The sequence below is a fragment of the Aythya ferina genome (genome assembly GCF_964211825.1).
Source record: "Aythya ferina genome assembly, chromosome: 3".
NCBI classification, from domain to species: Eukaryota; Metazoa; Chordata; class Aves; order Anseriformes; family Anatidae; genus Aythya; species Aythya ferina.
Genome location: NC_140298.1, coordinates 71431279 through 71456903, shown reverse-complemented (window position 1 = coordinate 71456903; position 25625 = coordinate 71431279). Strand labels below are relative to the sequence as shown.

Sequence of the window (25625 nt, the reverse complement as noted above, 5' to 3'; positions counted from 1 at the left end):
CATTTTTATGTATTTGGGGCAAAACACTGCCAATTTTTCTCTCAATCCAACGTCTGAGTATTTTCATGTCAGGCTGGACCTCTACATGAAAGACAATGCTTTAGGCTCCTTAAGGCACAATGAGCCCTTCTCACTTGCACATACAGAGCTTCAGAGGTTATTTAACTACCTCTAGGAATGGCAAAGGCTTATCTCATGACAGCCGGATACATACAATCTGAAAATGTTAATAGCAGAAATACTCATTTTTCTTTTGTCTCCACTATCAGCAATTCCAGCACCCAGAAACATGTAAGCCTACCTCAGAAATGCTATCTATACCAGGAAAATACCATGTTTAAAAATGTGTTCAAGTGCTTTTAAGCATACAATGTGCTTTTCTAAGCCAGAAATAATCCATAACAAAGAAGGAAATGTAGAATGGAGGAATTTCATCCCCAGGTATCTGCTGAAAAACCTGTTTTCCCACAGTCCCCATAAAGATGTTTATGACATATAAACTTCACTGCCCACCTCAAACCTGTCCTAAAAAGCTCTCACACACAACTCCTGTCAAAGATCGTAACAGTTTATTCTAAATTTTAAGTAATTGTCTGAAAAATGTCACAACCCTTTCTCTTGTCAGGTGCCAGAACAAAACAGTGATTTGAAGACCCAACTTTCCATTGTGACTACAAATCACTAGCCTTTCTTCAAAGCCCTAACAAGAAGGCACACTTCCAGGTGTTTTTTTTTTTTTTTTTCTTACCTGTAGAGGAGCTTGGAAAGACCACTTGTTTTCTTTTCATACCTGAGATATGCAGTAGAACATTTTTGAAAAATGGGAACACTTTTTTCTTCCCCTACCCGTCCCTCCTCATTCTTGCATCAACTTGGGTGCTAAAAGAAATTTTACAGAGCCATAAACACAGTCTTGGAATGGCAAGCAAACCAATATTCTCCTCCCAGATCTCACTCCTTGCCATTTCCTCCCCTACATGTGCTTCTTAAGTCCTTCTGTTTCCTTCTTCATGTCAACATTCACTATCACTAGTCCTGACCCTGCAGATGCAGTATCTGCTGGGGACAAACACATCAATTTACTGACTGTTTTTGTGAAAACTTCTACTCATAGGCACAATGAAAGTCATTTAAAATTGCTTATTCTTCTTCAGAGTTTTAAGTCAGCTACTTCAAACTTGTCAAAACAACGGGATGCTTAATAGGAAGTTACCATGAAACAGCTGTTTTTTACTAGGTCTGAAGGGTTATACATGGAAAGCTGCATAGCTATTTGCTTCCAATCCCTACCATTCCCTGACACTAAGATTGTCAATAAAGCTTACATAATAAGTGTAAGTATATAAACAAGAGACAATTCCTCTTTTTTGCCTCGGTTGCAATGATCTGAAGATTCAGATCGTGAACCTTCAGTTAGTAGAGAAAAGGGAAAAACACTGGCTTTCTTGGAACAGAAGCACTAGCCGTAGTCATTCTGGAAAAGCAAACTTTAAGTATCTTCTTGGCAGGAGGTAGGGAACAACAGGACACCAAAGGCTTCGTATTATTTTAAGTTTAAGAAGGGTATTAAGTTTTATTTGACAAGTTAATGCATAAGCATTTCATCAATCCATTAAAATACTTTATTACAATTCAGTGTAGTGGAATTATAGCTATGCTACATGAAAGTTAATTCTGAGGAGAACAAACTGACCTACTAGTTATATACTTTAGAATGTGAATTGCTATATCTATTTTATTTTTAAAAGATACGTTGTGAAATTTAAAATTCACTAGCTGTCAAACAACTTCAAAACTTCTAACCCAGTAAACTTCAGAACTATTGTTCCCACATAATATCATCTTTTTTCAGTGTTGACTGAAGCTTCTGCACATTTTTTAGCAGCTGAAGAGAGCTGCTACTTTTCTGTCCAGCATGAGATTTGGACATACTTTGCCTTACAGTGACTGCAATCTCCTTTGCTTCCTTTTGGTTACCATATTTTAGTTTGACATGAGCTGCCTCTTGTTTCAATTTCTGAGTCTTTCGCTTTAATTTCTGCACCTAGAAGAAAGATAAATCATTAGAATGTTACAAACTTGGAAGAACTACTGCTGCGTAACTTAAATTTCTACCAAACTCCAAACTAAAGATGCCTAATGGCCTTTTAAAAAAATCATTAAAACCTACTCATCTTGCATACAGTTGTCTTGCTGGAAGTTTTACAGAAAACTGACCTCGCCCACACAGAAAGCATTACAGAAAACTGACCTCACTCACACTCAGCGCACTGTTGAACCTCACCACTCCCTAAAGTAAAAATGCTTGCTTGAGAGAGAGAGCCCAAATATCATCTGTTACCAATTTATATTTATGATGGTCTTTTCACATTTCAGATTTTACTACCCTATTAACAAGAATCTATACAGACTATTATAGATTACCATATCTCAGCTTACTTGGAAGCCTCACAACAGAATCAAGAAACAGAATAAATATGCTTGAGTGCTACAGAATGTTTTTTAAATGTCAAATAAGTCTTGACTTGCATTTGGCATGAAAATGTCAGTCCTGAAGGTAAAATTAGGGTGGCAACATTCCATATGCCAATTCAGGCTTTAAGTCTACTTCTAAAAATAATGAATTTTAATTGCATTCTAGAGTATATTATTAACTGTAAAACAAAGATAGCTACAGCATTTTTAAAATGACAGGTTCTAAATGCAGAAACATGTACCAGAGATATTAAGATTGATTTGTGTAAAATACAAATAGAAATGTCTGTATGCAAAAGCACCAAAAAAAGAATAGGTCAAGGTTTACAGGAGTGGCTTGTATTGATAACCAGGGCATGATGGACAATAATCAAACAGACAAACATGAATAATGTGCTATTTACATCATGACCATAAAGACATGTGCTTTGATAAGGCTGTACCACAGCACAGATGATGTGCCAGCAGAAGATGTGCACTTTGATAACACACAAAGATAACAAGGTTGTACCACACCATACGTGCCATTCCTTTTCCCATCATCCCAAATGAAGGCAGACGGTTGCCATAAAGATATGCAAAATGAAGAAGCAAAGATACAGTTGTTGTCCACTGTCTAAAGTTCATGAAGTCAGCAAGATTCTGAGGCAAAGAATAACACTGTAATTGTTGGCTCTTCAAGAATATAACTTATTTATCCAAAAAACAGTAGACATTGCCAAGAGAGACAGCAAGGACTCAGTCAGTGTCTTTAGTTTATGTTGCTTACATGCAACCCTGACAAGACTACTTTGATAAGTGTCTTTGGCTTGCGAGTATATGAATAATAAAAGGTTTAAGAGAGTAAAATCTATCAAAGAGTGAATGTGAGTGAAGTTGTTCACACTGAAATCAAATATAATTTTCCCTTTCCTTAAGGTCTCACACTGAGTTCTGTTTTGTTTCTTATATAAGTAAAGCTCTTAGGTGAGCTTATTTATCCTGCAAAATAAGGTGAAAGATCAGAAGAATATCTGGCAATTATAGCTTGCATTTTTTATTATGTTCCAAACCAAATTGCTACAGGAGGGATAAGCAGCTCATCTACAGAAGTGTGGTATTATATGGGCATATATGAAAAGCTGTTATTTATGGCTCTAAAACAAATACTGACAGAATGTGTACAGGTTAGGGGTTAAATGAAACTAAAAGGCTTATCCAGCTATGATTTCTTAGAAGTTGCAGTCAATAAACTATTTGGTTAATAAGAAATTCAATATTTCAGTAATATACAAGACATCTAAGCCAGTCTGTACAGGAATTATGCATTTTATTTTCTCATTCCCCACAGGGACAAGGTATAAAGGAATAAAATCTCAACAGTCTGTCTTAACACAGTGAGCAGAAGCAACAGACTGAGCAACCTAGCTCTGTATTGCAGAGCTGCTACAGGACAGGAAGGTTTTTTTCACTGTCATACATATCTGGCTGCCAGCTCTAAGTACTTTTTCTTGTTTTGTTTTTCGGGTGTTTTTTTGTTGTTGTTGTTGCTGTTGTTTGTGTTTTGTTTTTGTTTTTTTTTTGATCAGGAGAAACTGGGTGTACAAGAACACTGCGCTAGCAAGCTAATTTTAATCATCCATATTCACAGAATCACAGAATTTTCTAGGTTGGAAGAGACCTCAAGGTCATCGAGTCCAACCTCCAACCTAACGCTAACAGCCCTCCACTAAACCATATCCCTAAGCTCTACATCTAAACGTCTTTTGAAGACTTCCAAGGATGGTGACTCCACCACTTCCCTGGGCAGCCCGTTCCAGTGCCTCACAACCCTTTCAGTGAAGAAGTTCTTCCTAACATCTAGCCTAAAACTCCCCTGGCTCAACTTAAACCCATTCCCCCTCGTCCTGTCACCAGGCACGTGGGAGAACAGGCCAACCCCCACCTCGCTACAGCCTCCCTTGAGGTACCTAAAAAGAGCGATAAGGTCGCCCCTGAGCCTCCTCTTCTCCAGGCTGAACAAGCCCAGCTCCCTCAGCCGCTCCTCGTAGGACTTGTTCTCCAGGCCCCTCACCAGCCTCGTCGCCCTTCTCTGCACCCGCTCAAGCACCTCGATGTCCTTCTTGTAGCGAGGGGCCCAAAACTGAACACAGTACTCGAGGTGCAGCCTCACCAGAGCTGAGTACAGGGGGACGATCACCTCCCTAGCCCTGCTGGTCACGCTGTTCCTAATACAAGCCAGGATGCCGTTGGCCTTCTTGGCCACCTGAGCACACTGCTGGCTCATATTCAGCCGACTGTCCACCATCACTCCCAGGTCCTTCTCTGCCTGGCAGCTCTCCAACCATTCCTCTCCCAGCCTGTAGCTCTGCTTGGGGTTATTGCGCCCCAGGTGCAGGACCCGGCACTTAGCCTTATTGGAACATCCTAGCTTAAGCATTCTAGTGACATTCCAGTTAATGTCAACAGGAGGCAGAATTGTGGTAGCCATTTAACTAGAGTGTTACAGGCTGGACAGTTTACTTTTTTTCTTACACTAGTCTGGTGCTTCTTCAGCTTGGATATTTGTTCTTCTTTAATGTTCATTTGTTTTACAAGGCAACTTAGCTTCTGTTCTAGATCTTCACGAACTTTGGAGTCCTGAGTTTCTTGTATCTGCTTCAGAAGTTCTTGATGTTCACTATTAACAATAAAAATGGTACAGTAAGTATTCACTATATAGCCCATAGGATTTCCTCCAGTACTTCTAGTGTATTGCATGAGATGCTAGCTGTTTTGTACAGAGTACAGCAATTTAGCATTATTTACCCCTTCACACAAAATACATTCACCTGGAATATATTCTCTAGAAAAGATTTTTCCATGGGGTCTGATTTTCTCACTTTAAATTTGTAGTTGATGTACATCTTATTCCTCTCTCTTAGCCACAATCACAACAACTATATGTCTAACAGTGTGCAAAATGAAAATTTTGAAAGTAAATAGGGGATAATAGCAGCTATGAAGTACTGTATTTTCACCTCTTGCCCAATTTAGTGCAGACTTTGAAGGTTTAGGATAATACAGGAAAGTGTTGTTTAAATTAGTAACTTTTTTTCTAAATCAATTTAAGTTACTAATTTAAGTACTAATTTAAGCAACACTTAGTTATTTTCTGATAGATTGTCCAAATTGAAAAATTGTACTAAAAAAAGATTAGCAGCAGGTCCTTAATTAAAAGGAATGGTGTAGATCTGCTTGGTACCTAACTAGCTGAACAAATCAAAAGCAGAGACTCTGTTAGACAAGTAATATCTTTCCAAAGATCAAAGCTTCTTTTCTGACTTCTGAGTAACTGTTGATTCTTGACAATTTAACTGAAGAAACTGGTTGCTACTATAAAGAATAATATCCCTGTCCTTGAATTAGTATGATTAGGCCAACCATTACTTTTTGAAGAAGAGATTGGTTGCCAGTTTAAATTTTGCCACATCAAGGATTTCAAACCAAGTGTCAACATCCTAACTGGTTTAACCAAAATGTCCTTCTTTGTTCCAACCACAGCTCATCATGTTGACATGTGTACTATGACCAGGTGCATCACTTTAACCCACAATTCTACAAGCTTGTGTTAATGTGAAGATGTGTAAGAACACAATCCACATTTACTTGCATGGCTAGAATGCTACGTACACTTGCATCTAGAGTGTTAGCTTCATCCTGCCCCTTTTCTGGCAGGAAAGTGTGCCTCTTTTCACAACCACCTTACAGGACTGGTAAGTTCTGCTATCAACAAGGAGTGGGAATGCACCCTGGACTGCCTCAGCTCAGAGACGTATTAGGTATGCACAGATAGACAGAACACAAAGAGTGAGGACAAAGTAACATAGGCTAGATTTTGTGACAAAGCTATTCCTACCACAGCTACACTAACCTGTTCTACCACCCAGACTGACTCCATGATACAGGCTTACTCAATATTAACACTACCTTTGCAGCATTCTCCAGGAGAGTAGTCTAGGTATACTTTAGAGATCTTAGAGTATATCTTACATTTCCAAAAATCATAGGCCTGAAAGATTTTTCATTTGCTTCAGCTGTTACTTCAGTAGCAGCACAGTTAAGTACAAGGGAAGAAACCCAGCTGAAGAACATGTTTGCTTGCTTCCAATATCAGTTAAATATCAGGACAAGAAGAAATTTTTGAATGAGAAAAACCTTACCAGTCAGGCCTGCTCAGGCCATTCTCCCAACTAGTCCTACATTTATGAGGCTAGGTTTGAGTACAGCACACGCATAGCTTCACAGGGCTACTGCTGAAGCCACTTGTAACACCAGAGATGAGTACTCACAAGCTCATTTGGCTCCTCTCATCCTGTATGGCCAAGAGAAGGTCAGAAAGACTTCCAGTGACAGTAGATGATGTAGAGCAAGAGGATACAGGTTTTGAAAGAGCAGTTTGTCTTGAAATCCCAGATGTAGCTCCATCTTGTCTTTGTGATGTGATACGCGGACAGCGATGCTTCATAATATGCAACACACTTTGTACATTTGCACTAACAGAATGGCTGGAGCTGACAGACTTAAAGCAGAATTAGTAAGTGGTTTACAAAAGTGATTAACAATTACAGTAAAGAGACTTACTGAAACAGTAGAAGCAAATTTAATGAGAACATTTGGTTTCACGCACCTTCCCAGCCACAAAAGGTAGCACGCCCGCCTTTACGTGAAATTGAGAAGGGTGCGTTTTCTTCATTGTGGGATTTTTCTGCTGTAAGACAGACAGAAAATTAAGACAAGATATCCCAATGTGCTGACCCAACTTCTTTTTTCTTTTTTTTTTTTTGGGGGGGGGGGGGGGGGAGTAAGTAAAATTCAAATAAAATAGCAGTGAAATGCATTGTCTCAGTTTCCCTCTTTTTTTAAAAAAATAATTTCCTTTCTGTATGTGGAACGAGTAGAACTTTCCAACAATAACAGATGAGATAAATAAATTACCTTAACTAAGGAGATATGAAGATGTTCTTACTAACAGATAGTTTGACAATTAGATTGATATTAAAGGAACTGAGCATTACTTGCTTAAGTTTGCAAAACCAGAATTGCAAAATTTTGACTGACCTGTAACATGTGTTGCAAAATATTCTTGATTTCAGCAATCCCCCAACATGCCATCTTAGGCACAATATGCCATCTTAGGATGTCCTACTTAAAATTACTTTGGAAGCTAATGCTAATTTTGCCAGATAAAATGAAAAGCAGCAAGGACAGGACACAGAACAGCATTAAGACTGTAACAGAGGTTATTATCATGCTGGTACGGGAAAGTTTTCCTGTGAGACATTACCAGCCCTATCCCAGTTTTAATTACCAAAAGGAAAAAAGAGGTATTCAGTTCTTCACTTTGGAAATGGAATAAAGTGCATCAGACAAATCAAGTGGCTCTTACATCACCATTTTTCACAAATTCCAGTCTCTGTGTGAGTCAGATGCTATCAGCAACACCATGCTAATGAAAAACTTTCATGTTACCTTCTTCTTGTGTTTATTTTTCTTCCTGTTTTTCTTTTTACATTCATTTTCAGATGATACTGAAGACATCAAAATTCTGCTTATCTCAAATCCTTTTTGAAGCTTTGTGAATCACAATAAAAAAAAAAAAGCAAGTATTTAATGTAATGTTAGAAGACTGAAATCACACGGTCTAATTAATTCCCTCTTTCATGGACAAATGAGAGCCAATTAAGGGCACTATTAACTGTTCTGCTTGGAAGATAAGCTATGCTTAAAAACTGAACAGATCACTAGGATGGCACGGTATCAGACAGCTATTGCAGCTCTGTTTTACCAGTTCCCATTTTCCAGCTGCAGCAGGTGTACTTTTCCACTATGATAACCTAGCAATTGAGATAAAACAATCCTTTTGCTTGCTGGGGATCTGAAGATAAAATCCAAAGAATATGAACATTTGGATCTCACAGCCTGGGGGCAGAGAGAAATGAGCCCATCTGTGTAACATAAAGGTCAAGCCTGTTGGATAATCCACAGATTTCTCTGCAGTTCAAAGTTGATATAAAGGCTCAGGATAAACAGGATAATAGCCATTCCCAATCAAACACAGGACAAGAACTTTGTTTTGGCATGTGTAACAGTTCCGGCTAAACAATGCTGGAGGTTCATCACTAAAGTGAGATTATTCTGATTTTTCTGTCATCAAAAGGAAGCTGAACCAGCTATGCCACACCCTGTGTTTCCCAACACAGATCCAACAGACCTAAATTGATCCTACAGTGAACCAAGGAGCAACTAGTACTAGTTTAAGACTCAATTTACTTCACTTAAGTCTTTTCTTGAGCAAATGTTTATACTACTGCTAATGTCAGATTATCTACTCTGGGAAAGTAATTTTTACCATGTTACTGAGATGATAAAATCTCTGCACTAGGCTTTCTGCTCTGCAGCAACAAAAACAGTTTAAGAAAGAAACCCAAAAAACTGCAAGTTTTCAGCTGTGCCACTCCACTGTATTCTGGAGGTGATCAGATATCTGGGCTACAATCTGCATGTTAATTCAAAGTTCCTGGACTGAGGAATAGGTATAAAAGTGACTGCAGTGATTAATTAACATAAGCTGTCAGCTTTGCTTATGACTGCATTCTCACAACACTGTTCTCCAGCTTTGCACCCCCCTCGCCAGGGAATACCATCATAAACAGCTCTTTCAAAGTGGCTGCTACCTCTCAATGAAGTGAGGTTGAGAATATCTGAAGTTACTTTGCTCTTTTAACAAAAGATCACTGTGTTTCTTTGATTTTGGTTTCTTTGGTGAATATTCCTCAGGTGAATGGTGGCCCAACAAACCAAATGTGACCTCATAGAACAACGTGAATGTGAAACTCAAACTCACACTTAATAAATAATGTGACAGCATCACTGATTAAAGACTTTTCCAGGTATAGTATAGTACATTAGATCTCAGCAAATCTCAACAAAAAAAAGGAATACAAATTAGAACAAACAACCTTACTCGAAGTATAAGGTTTTCTACATGACCACTTTCTACTTAAGGTTATCTGACTCAGAAGAAGTTTCTCTAGAAATTCACTCTTTACCCAGATCACTGGTAGCAGCTTTAAGGCTGATGAATTCTATCATTAACAAACAAAAACAAAAACAAACAAACAAACAAAAAGCAGAATCTTTCTTGATCAAGACAAGCTTTTTCCTATGTAATTTATAACCAGTCTACTCAGTACTCCAGGAATTCTTCCAGGAGCTAGCACTCTAAGAGTTAAATGTGGAGTTTATATGTAATTAAAAAGGAATTTTGGACAGAGAGAATAGTTTCCTTCAGTAATAAAAAAAGGAGATAAAATAATACAGTTTCAGTGTACCTGAGCAGCTTTGTCTTGTAGTAGCTTGTGCTGATGCTCTTCTTCAGAAAGCTTTTCTTTTAAGTGTTTGATTTTGTCCTGAATTTGAAGGTAAGAATGTTTAGCCACACTTCAGTTTGCCATACTGAATCAGAAGCCTGAAGTAGCTTGCAATTGTAATCTGGGATAAAACAGGGCTATAGGAATTTTTAAGGCCCAGACTGAAAAAAAAACACAACTTATGCAAATGAATCCAAGGTAGTCAAGCATTCAGTCAGGTATGTTTTATGATCTCAGCTTTAGCAGAGGAAACTTTTGCAAGAACTTTTACACTATTAACAGTACCAAATGAATAACTTTCAGACTAATTCCATGCTTGCTTACCTCTGCAATTCTTTGAGTAGCAGTAAGTTTAAGACACTCTTTTTCTAGTACTTCAAGTTTTTCAAGTTTGGCATGCAGTTCCACCTGGTTCTGATCTTTCTCTTTCTGAAGCTGGGTCTGGAAAATGTAAGCACGAGTGAAGATGCCAGTTGACTGAAATTATTTCAGACAGCAAAAAACAACAAACACACTACAGTAGAAGTGTTTAATTAGTTTAAATTTAATATTTTTTTAATTGCAAAGTGATGAAAAACACCAGGCAGACGAAGAAGACGTAAGTTTCAAGCAGTCTTTTTGTCTACCAAATATGCAAGTATTAGCATGGCTTTGCTCATTAGGAGTTCCACCTAGGGAGTCTTTTCATACAATTGATTGAATGGCTGTCAACAGCCAGTCAGACAGTAAATTGTTTTGTTTGCTATCACCCTGAACAGAGCTGAGGAAGGAAGATGTTCAGCTCTTACACATTTTTATATATATTTTTATTATATTACTACTTCGTTAGTATGTTAAAAGGCTTCACCTGTTGCTCTAAAACCATTTTCTTTTCCAGTTCCGCACTGGAAACCATTTTCCTCATGTAATCCAGCTGTTTCTCCAGCAGGGAGCAGCGGGATTGTGCTGCATTTAACTGCATACTTATATCTACAGAGAGAAGCAAAGACATTCAGTACAGCAATGGGAGTCATAGATTTAACCATCCTGTCATCTCTTTGAGGAATTCTCTATCTCCAAAAGAGAGAAGAAAAGTTTTGTTAGTCTGAACAAGTCATGTGGTTAAAATATATTTTATATATGACAAGAGAATCAAGATGCTTTTCCAGAGCTAGTCCCTAATATGAATTCCGAAGGTGTGAGCACAGCTGTTACTTTGATTAATATCAGTAGATATCTAACCAGAATCTGGTTCCTTCCCTTCCACTTACTTTTCTCAAGTTAGCAGTGTTATACAAGTAAGCAGATGCTTCGTTATCGTACGAGTTAAACACACCACCTGAAATCTGCTTATTCTTTAAAACAGCTCTATGGGTTATGCAATACTTGGTTAATATATGTACAAATACGATCTAAACTTGATCTGCAATTATCAGGCTTCTGCCTCTCCCCAGTTCTGAAGCAAAAAAAATAAAGGGGGGTTGTATTAATCAGCTGTTTGTCAAAACAAACACTCCCTGGATTATACACTTTGAGTTGCTGTGGCTACAGCTGAGCACTCAGAGAAATACCTTTCCGCTGTTGCATCAGTTCTTGATGTGCTCTGTCTTTTTTGTAGGATTCATGCTCTAAGGCCTTCTTATACTGAGCAGCTGCTATGGAGAGGCTGCACAGATTATCTTCAGCTTGTGATTTCTCCAGCTCTAGACGGTGGATCTTTTCTTGAAGAGTTCTCAGGGCTGCCACCACAGCTAGCAAACAATGCAACAGTTATATTTAAGCTCTTATGACAGTTCCTCTTACTATTTTAATAAAGCACTTCAAACAGGAAAAATACTACCTAGATTTTCTTTCTAGGATCACCTCTAAAATGAATGACATTCTCCAACAGTACAATAACACACTCGCAATGTATCTAGGAGAAAATAAACATGTTTACTGCATAAGTGAGGTAGAAAGCACAGGTCCTGTGAGAAAAGCTATTTTCACTCCAAATGTTAGCAAGCACAAAGAAATCATAGCAAATTCAAAACAGCAAACTCTGGGACTTAGGACTATTAGCATTTGTTTACAAAGAAGCAAGAAACACAGGTATCCAAGTTAGGTCACAAGTTTTGGTGTAATGCAACTGGTGTGGGCAGATAAAGGACACTGGACAGGCGGAAAAATCAGATGCAAGGGACGTTTTAGCAGAGGATGCATTTAAAAAAACTTTATTGTTTCAAAAGGTAATGATTCAACTGTCTCACTTCTTGTATTCAATATTTTTTTAAAACCATAAAATCAAATCTGCAAGATTTTACTTTTAGTCTCAATACCAGTCAAAATTACACCAAAAATAAAATCAGAGTTCCAACTTCAACTACAAGAAAAAGTTTACTAGCTCTCCAAAAAGCATACATACCTATGGAAGTTTAAGACATGTTCTGTAACAAGTTCAGCTTTTTTTTTTCCTGACATTTCATAAGCCTTGATATTTTCCTTATACCAATTCACTTGGTAGAGGAATATCCAGCAAATATTGCTAGCTCCATAACAACTCTAATCAGCTTCCCACAGCCTCCTTAGAATAAATAACAGACACCAGAGAGCAGAAAGACGAAGTGGGAGCACTTCCTCTATCTTTCTATTGACATACTATTTAGCTGCCTAATATTAAACTGAACATTTTAATCCAAAAAGCCCAAACGTCGTATGACAGAAGATTATTACTGAAGTCACAGCTTTCATATGGGGAAGCCACAAAACAAAGAACAATAATGACACGCACAGGCTATGCTATATCTGTGCAATATTGCAAAGTTATCCGTGGCATTAAATCCAAGTATGGTACACTTGTGATTCACTGAGCTCTCTGAACATGCTAAGCCCCTAGGCATTTGTCCTATGAGCTCTAGGGAGTAATCATTGATTAAGGCACAAGACAATCGTAGTGGACCTGTATTTCACACAGACAAATACACTGATAACTTTCCTGAGAGTCTGTTTTATTCACAAGTTCTCCCAGTAAATCATACCACACACACAAAAAAAAAAAAAAAAGCTTAGAAGTAATTTTAAGCTAGAGAGAGTTGAATAGCACTGCACAAAGCCAATTTTAAGTCAAAGTACTGTATCTTTTTTTGCTGGATTTAAAGCGTGAATTGCTTCTGTTGAGTTTGAAGCATTCTCCTTTGCTTTTAGAGGAAGTCTGACGATATTTAAGTTAAACAATTTTCAAAGCCAAAGTTTATAAGGATGTTAGAAGACTTGAAGCAGTTTCCATTCCAGATGCATGACTTCAGGGAGACTACTCCCTCAGGACACATACACATCCTGTCACTGTCAGCCTGATAACCACTGCAAGTCATTGAACTGAGTAAAACAGAATGGGGAGTTTGCTCAAGAGATTTCACAAGGAACAATTAAAAACACAACTTTAAAGACATATTTTGGCTTTACCTTGGTTATTGGAGATAGAAGGCCCGTCAACTCCAACAGCTGCCAACTTCTTTGATTCTATATAAGCAAAGGATGCAGGAATCATTTTATCTGGTGGCTGAAGAAAGCTTCCTATGAAACTGTCCTTTGATTCAGAATCCATAGCCTGCAAAAGGAGAGTTAAATAACGACATTAGCTCTTCAATGAACTATGTAGCAAGGCATATCACTGGGCAGTCCCTGGCTCTGTTTACATCAAAATAGGTTATTTGCATCAAAATAATAATTAAAAAAGCCACATGCACCCAGAGGTATTGTGTATTTTAATGCAATTCCAAAACAATGTCTTCTGTAACACTAAAGACAGCTCTCCCCAACCAGCCAAAGTTTTCTAAGATTTTTCTTGGTGTTTTCTAATAATTTATTTCTGGCTTTTTAAAAGCCAAGGATTGACAACATTTTTCATAGTCCATATGTACTCTATGACAAGTCATCGAAGCCTCATTTTGTTGTTTATATTGGGAATGCTATGACAACCAAGCATGGTCTACAGGTCATGTGAAGGAAGGCTACAGATCATCCGAAGGGAAGTGGTATAAGAGAAACTAACATTAGAGCCCTCTTTACTAAGTTTGGATTTACAGATACTGTAAAAAAATAAGCTTTTTCATTGTATTCTTCGCTCCTCTACTCATCTACTAGTTTTACTTAGAAACAGCAGAGACAATTCCAATGCCACACAAATGTTCTCCTCAAAATACAAGCTTTCTTCCACTTCCAGGGTCCTATCAACTTACGCATCTAAAGTTGAGAGAGATCTCACTTCTGAGAGCTCCGACCAGATTTTGCTAGTCATTGGAAGTGTGAACACAATACCAAGAGAGGGAAGATAGAGCACAACACAGCTACCTTTCAAACTAGTACCAAGCACTTCACTTGATATAGTTTAAGAAATGAAGATTATATTCTGCTTCAGTTGCTAAAAAACAGCTTATGTGAAGGTTCAGTGATACAACTGTGGTACCTCTCAAGTTTACAATACAGAGCAAATTGTTCTGATGGAGCAGCAGCAGCAGCATGTGATGCTGTGCTGCAACTTTCAGGAGACCCACTGAGTTGGGTTCCTGCTTGGGCAGAGCTATTTACAGGCACTAATTCCCAAGAAGTAACAAAAAGGAGGAACCTAGCAACAGGAGGAGGAAATCCTAACCCAAACTGGGAGATGATGACAAAGCATAACCCAGGAAAATTCATTCATACTGGGTGGGGAAGAAAGTTTTCAATGAAGGAACAGGTTTCCAAGAACAGCTCTTCCAGCGGTGTTTCAGAGGCCATACAAAACAGAATAAAAAAATCAGCATCCATCCTCACCGCCCCTTCAAGAAGCACACAAAACCAAAGGTACATTAAAATACTTTCTTCCTTCTCCAAGTTGTCATCACAGAGATGTTGACATCAGCAACTCATCGCCAGGGCTTGCTTGACTTCAGGCCTCCCAGACACCACTGTTTTTGCATGCTAACACCCCCAGGACAGATCCCACAGCTCAGGGTGGCCCCCCGGGCACAGACAAGGCCTTCCTGGCACTGAGGTGGCTCCTCCTTGGCCACCTGAGCTTACGAGGGAGAGCTGCCCACCCTTGCACCACAGGATTTTTCTGGAGACCTTTTGTCAGCCTCCGCCAACATCTCGGGGTTGTGGCTGGTCACACTGAGCCCAGGCAGCTGGCCTTTGGGGCTGGGTGGGCAGGGAGGCAGAGGGTGGGTGAAAGGTCCCACCTGGTGGCCCTGACAGGTATACGGCATGTACAAGTTGTTTGAGAACCTCCACAGCTCTGTCCTGGAGGACCACGAAACCCAACTAACATTTGGGAAGTCCCACAGATGGAGAGATCAGGGTTGGGGACAGGAGAGAACATAATTCTGGCATGGGGCACTGGCAGGATATTTCACAAAGTACCTGGCATGGCACAGTATGATATTCCTTGAAGTACAAAATAAGCAAGACTTACCCGTTTTCCTGTTGCTTCTCAACTCCTACACACTGATGACGAAAAGGACTAACAAAAAATGGTCTTTAAAAATACACATACACACACACACACCAAACTTCCTGCTGCTGCTATTAAGTGGAACACAATTTGGAAACCGAAGTGTAAGAAGGTCATTTTTGCCATCTAACCCTTCAGCAGTTAGCACAACTGCAGGCTCACTTTTTCATCAGTTACCATCCTCCAGTGGAAGGCACCCTGCTTTCTTGCATGTCTGCAGCTGCTACAAATCAATTAGTTTCCTTATTGCCTTCACATAAACAAGTCCTGCTGTTTCCAAGGAGATGGGTATGCGGACAGTTGTAGGAAGGGCAATGATCCGAAGCAAATAACAAATAAGAGAGGGAAGGAATAAAGTGCCAGAAGATTTGAGAAATCCTGGTCAAGCTCAGCAACACAAGGACCGGGGGGGGGGATGCTATTTGGGAGAAAGGGAAGAAAAATACCCTTTAGTTCAGCAGGTGAAGCAGGAAGAATGTGAAAGAGAAGAGGCCAGGTCACCAGCCCAGTGATGGTGATCTAGCTAATCCCACGTGGGCTTTGGCACGCACAGCCACCATTTTACCAGCACAGCAGAAGGTAAGACACACCCTGGAGCAGCACGGGCAGCAAGAGCTCCCCAGGCTGCTCTTCAGATGGCTGTGAAGGTAGGTAGCAATTCACAAAGGAGACGCTGATGTTTGCAGAACCCCTGCTGTGGACACGGTTACAGACGCCTTGTTTTGCCACAGCTTCTTAGAGACTAAAATAGGCTGAGGGAACGGTTGCTATAGCATTTCTAGGTTCTGCCAACACAGTTACTTAAGTCAAAGTGCTCTGGTGTGGATGAGCCCTTTAATATCTTGGGAGGTAAACATAGTTTATAAGAACCATCCCACACAGGAGCAATATCTACAATGCTGCAGGCCCCAGACAAGGAAATGGGATGGGAAAAGGACCAAGTCACTCTACACCTGCAAGACACCATCAAAGATCCTAAACATTTTCAGCCCACGAAACCAAGAAACTTACCAGAAAGTAATTAAGGACCCAAAATATATTTGGACATCAACTGTCCTACAACCAACTTTTTCCCCAGGAGTATTTATGTCTATAAAACCATCACAGGCAAACTTAACTGATTGCTATTTGCGGCCATGCTGCCATGGATGCATGTACCTAGCCCTAGAGAGGTGCTTTAAAGCAGATACTCTCCCTGTATGGTAATGTTTGTGCTGGTATACCTCTGCAGGGCCTAGGAGGATGTAGCACTTGAACAACACCAGTTAAAGCAGTCAAACCAATGCTGTTTAGACGAGCTCCTCACTGGGGAAATCAGTGCACCAGCTGGAGTTTGGGGAACAACCAGGGGAGAAGTGTGAGCATTAAATATAGGCTGACAAAACACCCAGGTTGAGGCTCTGTGGCCCCAGTAGCAGAGCCTGGGGAGAAGCACTTGTGGCTGCTGTTCACATTGAGACTCACCCTTTATTTTTTTAACTGGAACTGACCCAGTCTGTGTTGGTGGCTGCAGCAATGATGCTCAGATCACCGCTATTATTTAACACAGAAAAATGCAAAATAGGAGGTTATACATAATCAACATCAAGCATGGGCAATTTAGTGCTGCCCACAGGCTTCCCGTTAACCTTTAGCCTGGCATAGCCACCTATGTTGTCTCCAAACCAAAGCTGGCCTGATCCAGGAGGCTTTCTGGCATAGCAAATTAGCTCTGTGACAGCCCTGCACTAAAGCAATTGCACTACCTACCTCCTACCTTGCTGGAGCCGATGTGCTCATCCCCTGGGGGTGAGCATGAGCAGGCCCATTTCATTCTGGCAGGACCACTTCTGGCTCTTGGCTCACTGCCACATGCAGGCCAGAGTGAGCTTGCACAAAGGCTGTTGGATGGTGAACCTGTCTTTAGGTCCGTATATATCTATACATGACTCTCATACCTCTGAAAAGTGCAAGCAAGCTAGAGTTTGTTACTCAAAGCAAACAATTTTCCATTTCATTAAAGTCAGGTAAGTCTAGCCCAAGTAAGCATGTAAACAGTGAGGAGCTACTGAGCATCACCAAAATCAAATCACAAAAATGTCACACAGTGTAAAGCAGCACATGGACAAGCTTTTTAGGAATGAATTTTAATGGGTCCAGGGAATAATGCTGGCCTAATAGTTTCCCTGAAGATACACACAGGAGGAATAATGTGACAATGTAAGGGATGCTTTCACTAAGGTCTCCAGCATTTGCTATTTTAGAGAGGTCCTGGCTTATTCAGATGAGGGCAACCTTTTAGAACTAAAGAAAAGAGATGTTGTCAGAACAGCTTTAAAGACGAAAAAGAAAAATCAGAATAAAGCATTATTCAGAAAGAAACACAAAGATATCTATCTTCTGACCTGATCTGCTGGGCATAATATTTTTTTCTGAACTGAAAACAAACTCTCAGATAAATCAAAGAATGATGCACTGTTTATCTGACATTTTATAGGAAAATCTCTAAAGAACTACCCCTACACAGGCTATATCAAGAAACTACCAGAATGCTGGCTGCTGCCTTGTCTATTTGAGCCAAGTATTGCTGGCAAAAGGTTATGTTAGAGGCCATTTTCATGACACAATCCAAATTGGTCTATTTTTTTTCCCCTTTCACTTTCCTTCCAGAACCATGAAAAAAGCTTGATCAGCTGTACTGGATGTGCTGTAATGCTCTTTTAGCCTCATTCCGGACGGACAAAGAACAGCCTTTCCACTGACCAAAATAAATAAATAAAGTTGCAGGCAAACTGCATTGTTGTTTTGGGAACACCCAGTCTCTAGCATCCTGACACAGCCACTTTAATCAGCTTGAAACACACGACCTTGCTCAGGCCATATCTAAGGAACTGGTACTCCTGTGCCTTCTTTGATCTAAAGGGGTTAGATATGCAATGGTGACAGCTGCAAAAGTAATAGGAAGGGAGAGCTAACTGAATCAATAAACCATTTCAACATGTTTTTATGTTCACTTGATCCTCACTGTAAATGAGTTTAGAACAAGCGACTAAAAGTTGTTAGACCAATTAAGGAACTTGGTGGCAGCGGGGAGTTTTTTCAAAAGCTGACACAGGCAAATCCATGGGAACTGTGTTTTTGTTTGTGAGAGTGAAGTCTCAGAACTGGATATATAAAGGTCTAGTGCACAGTTTCTTTGACACTGCTATACCAAAACCTATTCATTTCTAAATCTCAAGTCTCATGCTGAACTTCAATACAATTATTTTTTCACTCTTGGAAAAAGGGGAAAAAAACCATTGTGTTTTCTTATGATCCTATGTACTGTAAAATATGGTAAAACCTAGTATTGTAATGAACAGAAACTCTTAAGGCTTTTATTCATTGTGTCAGTCCTTCTAAACATTCGTATCGTTATTACTGCAGTTCCTGTTTGCTCAAGATAAAAAATAGAGAACAAAAACGATGAATAAAGAAAATGGAGTGAATTACACAAATAATCTGGGGAAAGAAATAACGAGGTTGGGAAAAAAACAGATTTGAGATTTTTTATTTTTTTATTTTTTTTAAGAATTTTAACCTGACAGCATATGAAGCAATCTTGGGTCATAATGAGTTTTGCTATTTTCTTCTAAGAGTGCAGCAGACCCAATTCCTCATTAAACTGGGCTATCAGTCATATGTACATGATAAAATCATACCTTTGTGGGGAGACTGAGCTGGTGCAAACTGCTTTAACCTGTACGTGCAGCTGATAACTGAAGTTAGCATTCAGAGGAGCAAGACTGCAAGTTCCTATCAAGTAACAGCAGATAAGTTAGCATGAAAGCACCTGGCCTGGAATAGTGTTAAAAAAATTACATTTCTATACCTTTAATCAGTCCAAAGTAATGAAATATAACCTTTATGTAACAAGCACCAAATACAAAAACAAATATTATCAATGGTCACTAACATACTTCCTCACTTCCCTTGTAATTCTGTTTCTCTCATCTTCTCCTTTCATCCACCCCCATGTTATAGTTGCTTTTTCTCCCTCACTTCCTGTCTTTCCCTTGTATTTACACCATCCTACAGCTTTGTTCCTTGCTCTTCTCCCTTTGGGCTTCTTTTTCTCCCACTCCCTCTACTAGCATAGATATTTTTATTTTTTTTTTTAAACAAGGTTAGAAGGGACATTTTCTCTCATGCAAGAACAACTATCAAGTTTCTTCCCTTCATGCTTAGGATTCAGTTCCAACAGATCCTGTTTGCTCTTAGTACACTGACTGATGGGGAAATTAAGGTGCTCTTTTCAGTAGTCTTCACAAAGAAAGCAAAAAGTTACTTTTTCTCCCCACTATTTTCTGATGATGATGCCCTCATACTGTCTTTCACATACAGTTTGCTTAGCTTGCTCACTTCTCTTTACCCTCCAAAATGCACTCTTTTGCTCCTTAGACTGGAAGCATTTTTCCAGCTTTTTGGAGAGCAAAGCAGAGTACAAGTGAACAGACAGACTGTAAGGCAGGAGGAAATTACTGACTCTGCCTATTGAACCTTGATTTAAAGAGGAAGACTAGGTTATTGAGCAAAGGGAACAGTTTCAAGAGAAACTATCTCCAGTATAGAAGACTATGTATCTGTGCAGAGGCAGAATAATTAGAGATTAGAAAGGCAAATACAAAAAGAAAGACACATGTTCAGGTAGGGTGTGGGTTATAATATACGTGTGGGTTGACATGACAAACATAATGAAGAAATCTAATGAAGTAGGGGATAGTTATTGCAGGCACTGACTCATTCACAGTAAACGCTTTTACTGCACGATAATTTTCACCTTTTACGTCTCAAATATTTAATGGGATCATTGAAAGATGGTTCTCAATGTTGCAACTTGCCCTCTAGGCAGATAAAACAGACAGATTGTGTCCCCACCATCGCCTTGGAATTTATTTTCAAAGTAAACTTATGTTTTTACCAACGCTTTCTCAGGAAAGTGCCAGTCTTCATCCACCATCCTTTAACCTAGAGTGGAGTAGAAGGTAGATCTTTGGCCAGATAACTGGAAGAGCATGACATGGATGAGATCAGAAACAAAGAGAATAACTGTTCATAGGATTTGTCTCCTTTTACCTACTGCCACCCCTACATTTTTTTCTTATGCTCCTGTGCTGCTGTTAACTAGGTACCTGGCAGGGAACAAGAATTCTATTGTCTATTTGTACACCAGGCAACCTAAGAATGACCAAAAATACATAAATAAGTATTAACGTGGAAAATATAAGTTTTTTTCCTGGCAAGAAATGATTCTCATAGTCATCTTTTGTCACCAACAGCTGTCTTTAAAGATGCAGAAAAACTGCAAGCAGATTTAAGAGCAATTCCTCAATCTTCTTTTGGAGATCTCTCGTGCTGAAGAACAATGTTAACGGATAGCATCCGCTTGTATGACTTAAAATATTCACAGCAAGTCCAGTACATCCACATCGTGCATCCTGAGCACGTACAATATTCTAACTATTAATGCCAGAATATGCACGTAGTATGGCATAATGTGTACTCAGAAATGCAAAAAAAAAAATGGTGTATCACTATGTTGTCTGGGAAAGCTTACAACATTCAAAACCATGCAGAAGAATACTTGCTTCATATAATCTGTATATTTCAACTTGCATGACTTCAGAGGTGCAGGAAAAATCTGAGTAAGATGCTATGAAATTCTGCATGATGTCACATATATAAAACTAATTTCAACTGATTTTAATATAATTAAGAGACTTTTCTCCCCTGATGCACAGTTTCTGACTGCCAGGCAACTTCGAACACAGTTGTGGATCTCGAGGGACTTGACTTGTATTCCTCGTGTTCTGTGTGACCTTAGTAAATCACAGAGGGGTGGGACTGATATGGGATTGATGTGCCAGGATCAGCCTCAGAGCTGGATCCCGAGTTTGGTAATGATTGGCTTACATTCCCTGTGTATAAAAGAAGTGTAGGTATATGGCCAAAACAAACAGCATGCTTAGTAGGGAGCTAACAAGAGCTGATGCAGGGAAACGCTATGAACATGGATGTATGTGAAGTCCCACCCTGGTGCTTGGCACCTTTGTCCTCTTAGGACTCAGAATTTGGAGTCCTCTTCTAGTGGTGAGTGCCAGAATCTGCTCTTTAAAACAATGAATAAAGAGTCCCTGTAGCTTCTCCGCTCTGTGATTTCATTTCATGTCTGCTGCCACAGCATTTTTGTGTTATTACTGGAAAATACTGAAGCCTGTGCTAATACACAGCCTGCCAAAGGTGTTTGAAAGCCCTATTTGGCTGTCAGCAAACAAAAAATTCCCAATAAGCAGCATTCATTTTCTTTTAAAACATAGCTTGAGGAAATAGTGTCCATCTTCTCTACGCTGTTACCCAGTGGTTAGAGCACTGGCCAGGAAGCGGGAGTTTAATGGCTTTCCTGGGAAGCATTCATACCGCATCCCTGACCACCATGCTGGGGCTGGGAGGAGGAAGAGTAGGAAGGAAGCAGGGAGTCACCACCTTTTCGTTTGAAGTTATGACCCCGTGCAGACAGGGCCTATAAGAGTACAGGACAGGGAGATGGCAGCCGAGGCAGAAGACAAAGTAAAACAAGGATGAGTCTCTGATATGTAGTTAACCACTTGAAGAGAGTCCTGGGCCTTATTTATGCATCTTACTATTTCTATAATAAATAGTCCCTGGATAAAAATAAATAAATAAATAAATAAAGCAGCACTAGCTTGGGAATAGCCTCCAGAACCCCGGAGTCCCTTTTCCTAGGAAGCGCCTATGGCTACAAAACCATACTCCACCTTTGTGTCTCTTTCCTTCTCTTTCACAACAGTTTTGATGTCAAACCACATGTTTGCCTTCTTCTCTGACAATTTCAAGTAATGAGTGGATGAACATTTCCCTTCCACTTGCAGTCCTTCCAAGCACCTAGGACACTCTCATGGTAGATACCAGGTGTTGACAGAAACCCCTTTGAGCTGAAAGCTGCTTCTCATCACTGGCTTGTCACACTGAAGGTGAGCTCTCCACCAAATGCAGATGGGCACCAAAGCCTGCAGTGGCTATTGACAGAAAAAACTGACCTTACTGGGGTGATTCTGCTGGGCTCAGAGAACTTCTCAGCTGGACCTCTCTCAAAGCTGTTCAACTTACTGCCTGGACCACAAGTGGGCACAAACAGGAGACAGGTACCAAGATGCTTGGGGCAAACCTGGACCTTTCTATCCAGAAACAGACTAACAGTTCAGGTGGCAGCTCAGTGGCATGTTTTGGATCAGAAGTTTTCGTTTACACATGCTCTCTCCTGGGGTCTCGCTCTTAAGCCTTTGAGGCTGCATTTATACATTCAACTGGAGCACAGCCAGAAAGCTGGCAAGCACAGCATGACATTAAGAGGTCTGTGCTTCTGGTTCATCGTAGCCAAGCTCTTCTCAAAGCAACCCGTGCTTCAAAAAAGGCGAAGGTGAACTTTTAGAAGAAAGAGATCCCAGGCTAGGTATATGCTAGCTTGAATTAAATCAGCCTCAACAACAACAACAAAAAAAAAAAAAAAAAAAAAAGGGGCATAAATGACAGCATTTGAAGGAATCTAATTCAAAAAGCAGTTCCTTTTAAGTTGCATGAGTTTTACTGTGTTAATGACAGTTCCCAGTAACATATTAAAGAAACTCTACAGTAAAGTGCTCTTTTGTGAGCATACAGAAGCTGGAAAAGACCTTTTGAAAGTAAATAAAATATAATTTAGGTCTTGTTTATAACTTAGAGGACATGAATACAACTACTTTATATTTTCAGAAAAATAATTCTGCATTTGGGTATGATTTGCATACTGTTATAGAGGTCCTTATGCAGTTAAAAGAGAAGGAAGTTGATAAATAATCAAGGAAGGAAACACTGAGGTTTAAAACAGCCACAGATTTGTTTTACTTCAGCTTATCATTCTAAAAACTCAAATGCTGTGATTCTGGATGGGTTGCCAGATTGTTTCCTTCATAATTCTGCCTCTCTCTTATCCATTCTTTAGGGATCAAAAACAAGCATATTAACTCCAGCCAGCGAACACACAAATCAAACAAACACATTCCCCTAACTTCAGGCTCTGATTAATTCTGCTAGTAGCCTTTGACCTTGATTTCCACAGTGTCTTGCAGTACACACAGGAGCTTGACCCAGTATCGGAAAACTGCAGAGATTTGGTCTGGAAAAAATAAAGCCACCTTCATCTCCATTACCAAAGCGCTACATTAAAATCTATCAAACAAAGAGCTGAAATCTGAAGTTTAGGCCTTGGAGCCAGTTTCACAATCTGTTTCCTGTAGCCAGAGTTCATTCGCAGCCAGTGGAAAAAACAACTTCTAAAAGATAAAAGGCAGTGCTATGACTCTCAATCAATCTTAGCGTTCAGTGTGGGAATATAAGCCGTACTGAAGTCTAACATCAAGGCGTCAGTTTTGATTTGATTTCACCTTATTGATCCCTGATGTATGTAGGTATTGTCAGAGACACCCAGCGAGTACAAACTTACCATGGGAAAAACAAGGTACATCCAACCCCTGAAGATCAAGATTTAGATAGAAATAAAGCAAGCATTCGTGACTTGCCTACTCACAGGAAAACTGGGAGACTGTAATGAGTGACAACAGAACGGGACAGGAAGCTGAATGGTAGCTAACATTAAAAAAAAAAAAAAAAAAAACACACATAAAAGGCCCTGGCAGCATTATTTTCTTTGAACCCATCAGTTATGATGGGTGGAGGCCTCAAGTGCTTAGAGAAGTAAAGTCTCACATTTATTGCAGGTGGTGATGATTTTGGTAGATATATTGTTCACAAGGGTGCCAAAGGCCTAGAGGAAGCAGCTGCGTGAAGCAGCCCAGGCCTGTTCACGCCACCAAACAATGGTAACTCAGCCTCACTGCAGAAAGGTTTTTAGAGGAGGAATGGGGAAAAATAGAGCGGTCTGCCTTGAAAGCTACAGGTAATGATGGGATGATGTTTGTTTTGCAAGCTTTGGAGAAACTGTGCCAGGAAAATGAAAGGAATGCCTGATGGAGAAAGCAGATTGTTTGCAAATAAAGGAGCTGTTGATGGCTAGTTTTTGTGAGCTGGTCCCAGCTCTGCGCCTGGAGTTGGAGTTCCTACGTATTTCTGTGATATTGCTTGGTCTGTATTTAACTTCAGGTCTGAGTTTTGAATGTCAGAGCAGGAAAACATGCATGCCAGAAATGCAAAATACCTATGCCAGGCCACATATGGCCAATGTCTTGTTTCTGATTTACCTGCAAGTGCTCTTTAGCCCTTCAGCATGCCCCAAGCCATGGTGGCTTCAAGGTGGCAGCTGCACCTGGGTGGCTCTGCCCCTGCCTGCACACTTCCTGCTCCTGACAGCACCAGGAGCCATGCCAGGAGGCAAATCGGCTCGGGGAGCTGACTGGGCTGAAAATTAACTCTATTACAAAAAAAAAAAAAAAAAAAAAAAAAAAAAACTTGTTTCCTGCAGAAAGGGAGGAAGGAGTCCCTGCAGCCAGGGCAATGGCAAGGCAGCCCATGGGGCAGCAGCCTGCACCTCACCTGCATCAGAACATTGGGGACCTGCAGCTTGATTTTAATATCACAGGGAGGGTTTTTTATTACTATTCCTGTTTTATTTTTAGTTTTAAGAAGGCTGCTGTACTTGGGCATAGGCTGTTTGCCTTCCCTGCTGCTGCATTTACTTAGGCTACACCAAAGGCTGAAGGTACCTACTTGATAAACCTTTCTGGTTGCCCAAAGCCCAGTGTTTTATCATTATTATTACTTATTCTTTACTTATTACTTTATTTTTGCCAACACAAGCTTCTGAACTTTATTTTCCTCCTAACCGTCGCCCAGCTTTTTGCTTTTATTTTTGAAATATCTGTTCGGAGACTGAAAAGTTTTGAAACTTTTGACTTGGGGGAAAAGAAAAGGGCCCCCGAAGAGCCCTAGTAGAGAAATAACAGCGACTTGACAGAAATAACAGCGACTTTCGCCCCCCCGACCCAACCCGCCCCACCGGTAAACGGGGCTGAGGCGGAGCGGCACCGAGCACCGCCAGCCCCCTCCCTCCGCACCTCGCATTGCCTCCTGGGACGCGTAGTTCCTCCTCCCACCACGTGCACAGCGCCTCCCTCTGGGCGAACTACGCCCCCCGACACCCCTCCTTATACCCACCTCTCCCCTCCCCGATTGGCCCCCTTTCGATGAGCGCTGCGAGGCGATTGGCTGTCGGGCGCGCCCATCACCCCTTGGGGGCGGGGCGTCCCCTCCCCTCCGCGCCCGGGGGGCGGGGCGGAGCC

General features: G+C 40.3%; 2 protein-coding genes across 8 annotated transcripts in view; both read right to left on the bottom strand.

Moving 5' to 3' along the window:
- Positions 1-844, bottom strand: part of LOC311434041 (uncharacterized protein) — an 89576-nt gene extending 88732 nt beyond the window's left edge. Inside the window, exon 1 of the mRNA XM_084513877.1 lies at positions 749-844. Coding sequence (XP_084370003.1) covers positions 749-788 — 40 coding nt within the window. The 5' untranslated portion in view covers positions 789-844. The remainder of the gene's footprint in view (positions 1-748) is intronic.
- Positions 845-1454: 610 nt separating this feature from the next.
- On the bottom strand, positions 1455-25465 carry CEP57L1 (centrosomal protein 57 like 1). 7 transcript variants are annotated; one of them, XM_084515220.1, is made up of 12 exons: positions 25401-25441; positions 18996-19089; positions 13287-13431; positions 11417-11596; positions 10714-10835; positions 10191-10307; positions 9828-9905; positions 7966-8067; positions 7124-7201; positions 6786-7015; positions 4990-5134; positions 1455-2044 (listed from the first exon to the last, which is right to left on the bottom strand). In XM_084515220.1, the coding sequence occupies exons 3-12, from the start codon at positions 13426-13428 to the stop codon at positions 1820-1822; spliced, it is 1419 nt and encodes a 472-aa protein (XP_084371346.1). In that variant the 5' UTR covers positions 13429-13431; positions 18996-19089; positions 25401-25441; the 3' UTR covers positions 1455-1819. The 7 variants fall into 7 exon arrangements, with proteins under 7 accessions (XP_084371346.1, XP_084371344.1, XP_084371347.1 ...); XM_084515218.1 differs by lacking the exon at positions 18996-19089 and having other exon boundaries at positions 25401-25465; XM_084515221.1 differs by lacking the exon at positions 18996-19089 and having other exon boundaries at positions 25411-25444.
- Between the last annotated feature and the right edge of the window lie 160 nt (positions 25466-25625).

Excerpts from the sequence above, each read along its gene's own strand:
- CEP57L1 (XM_084515216.1), bottom strand. The coding sequence starts at position 23,854 with ATGTACCTTGTTTTTCCCATG. Across the intron at positions 11,597-13,286 it reads TTCTATCTCCAATAACCAAG|CTGTGGTGGCAGCCCTGAGA; the intron begins GTAAAGCCAAAA and ends ATTGTTTGCTAG. Across the intron at positions 10,308-10,713 it reads AAATGGTTTTAGAGCAACAG|ACCCAGCTTCAGAAAGAGAA; the intron begins GTGAAGCCTTTT and ends TACATTTTCCAG.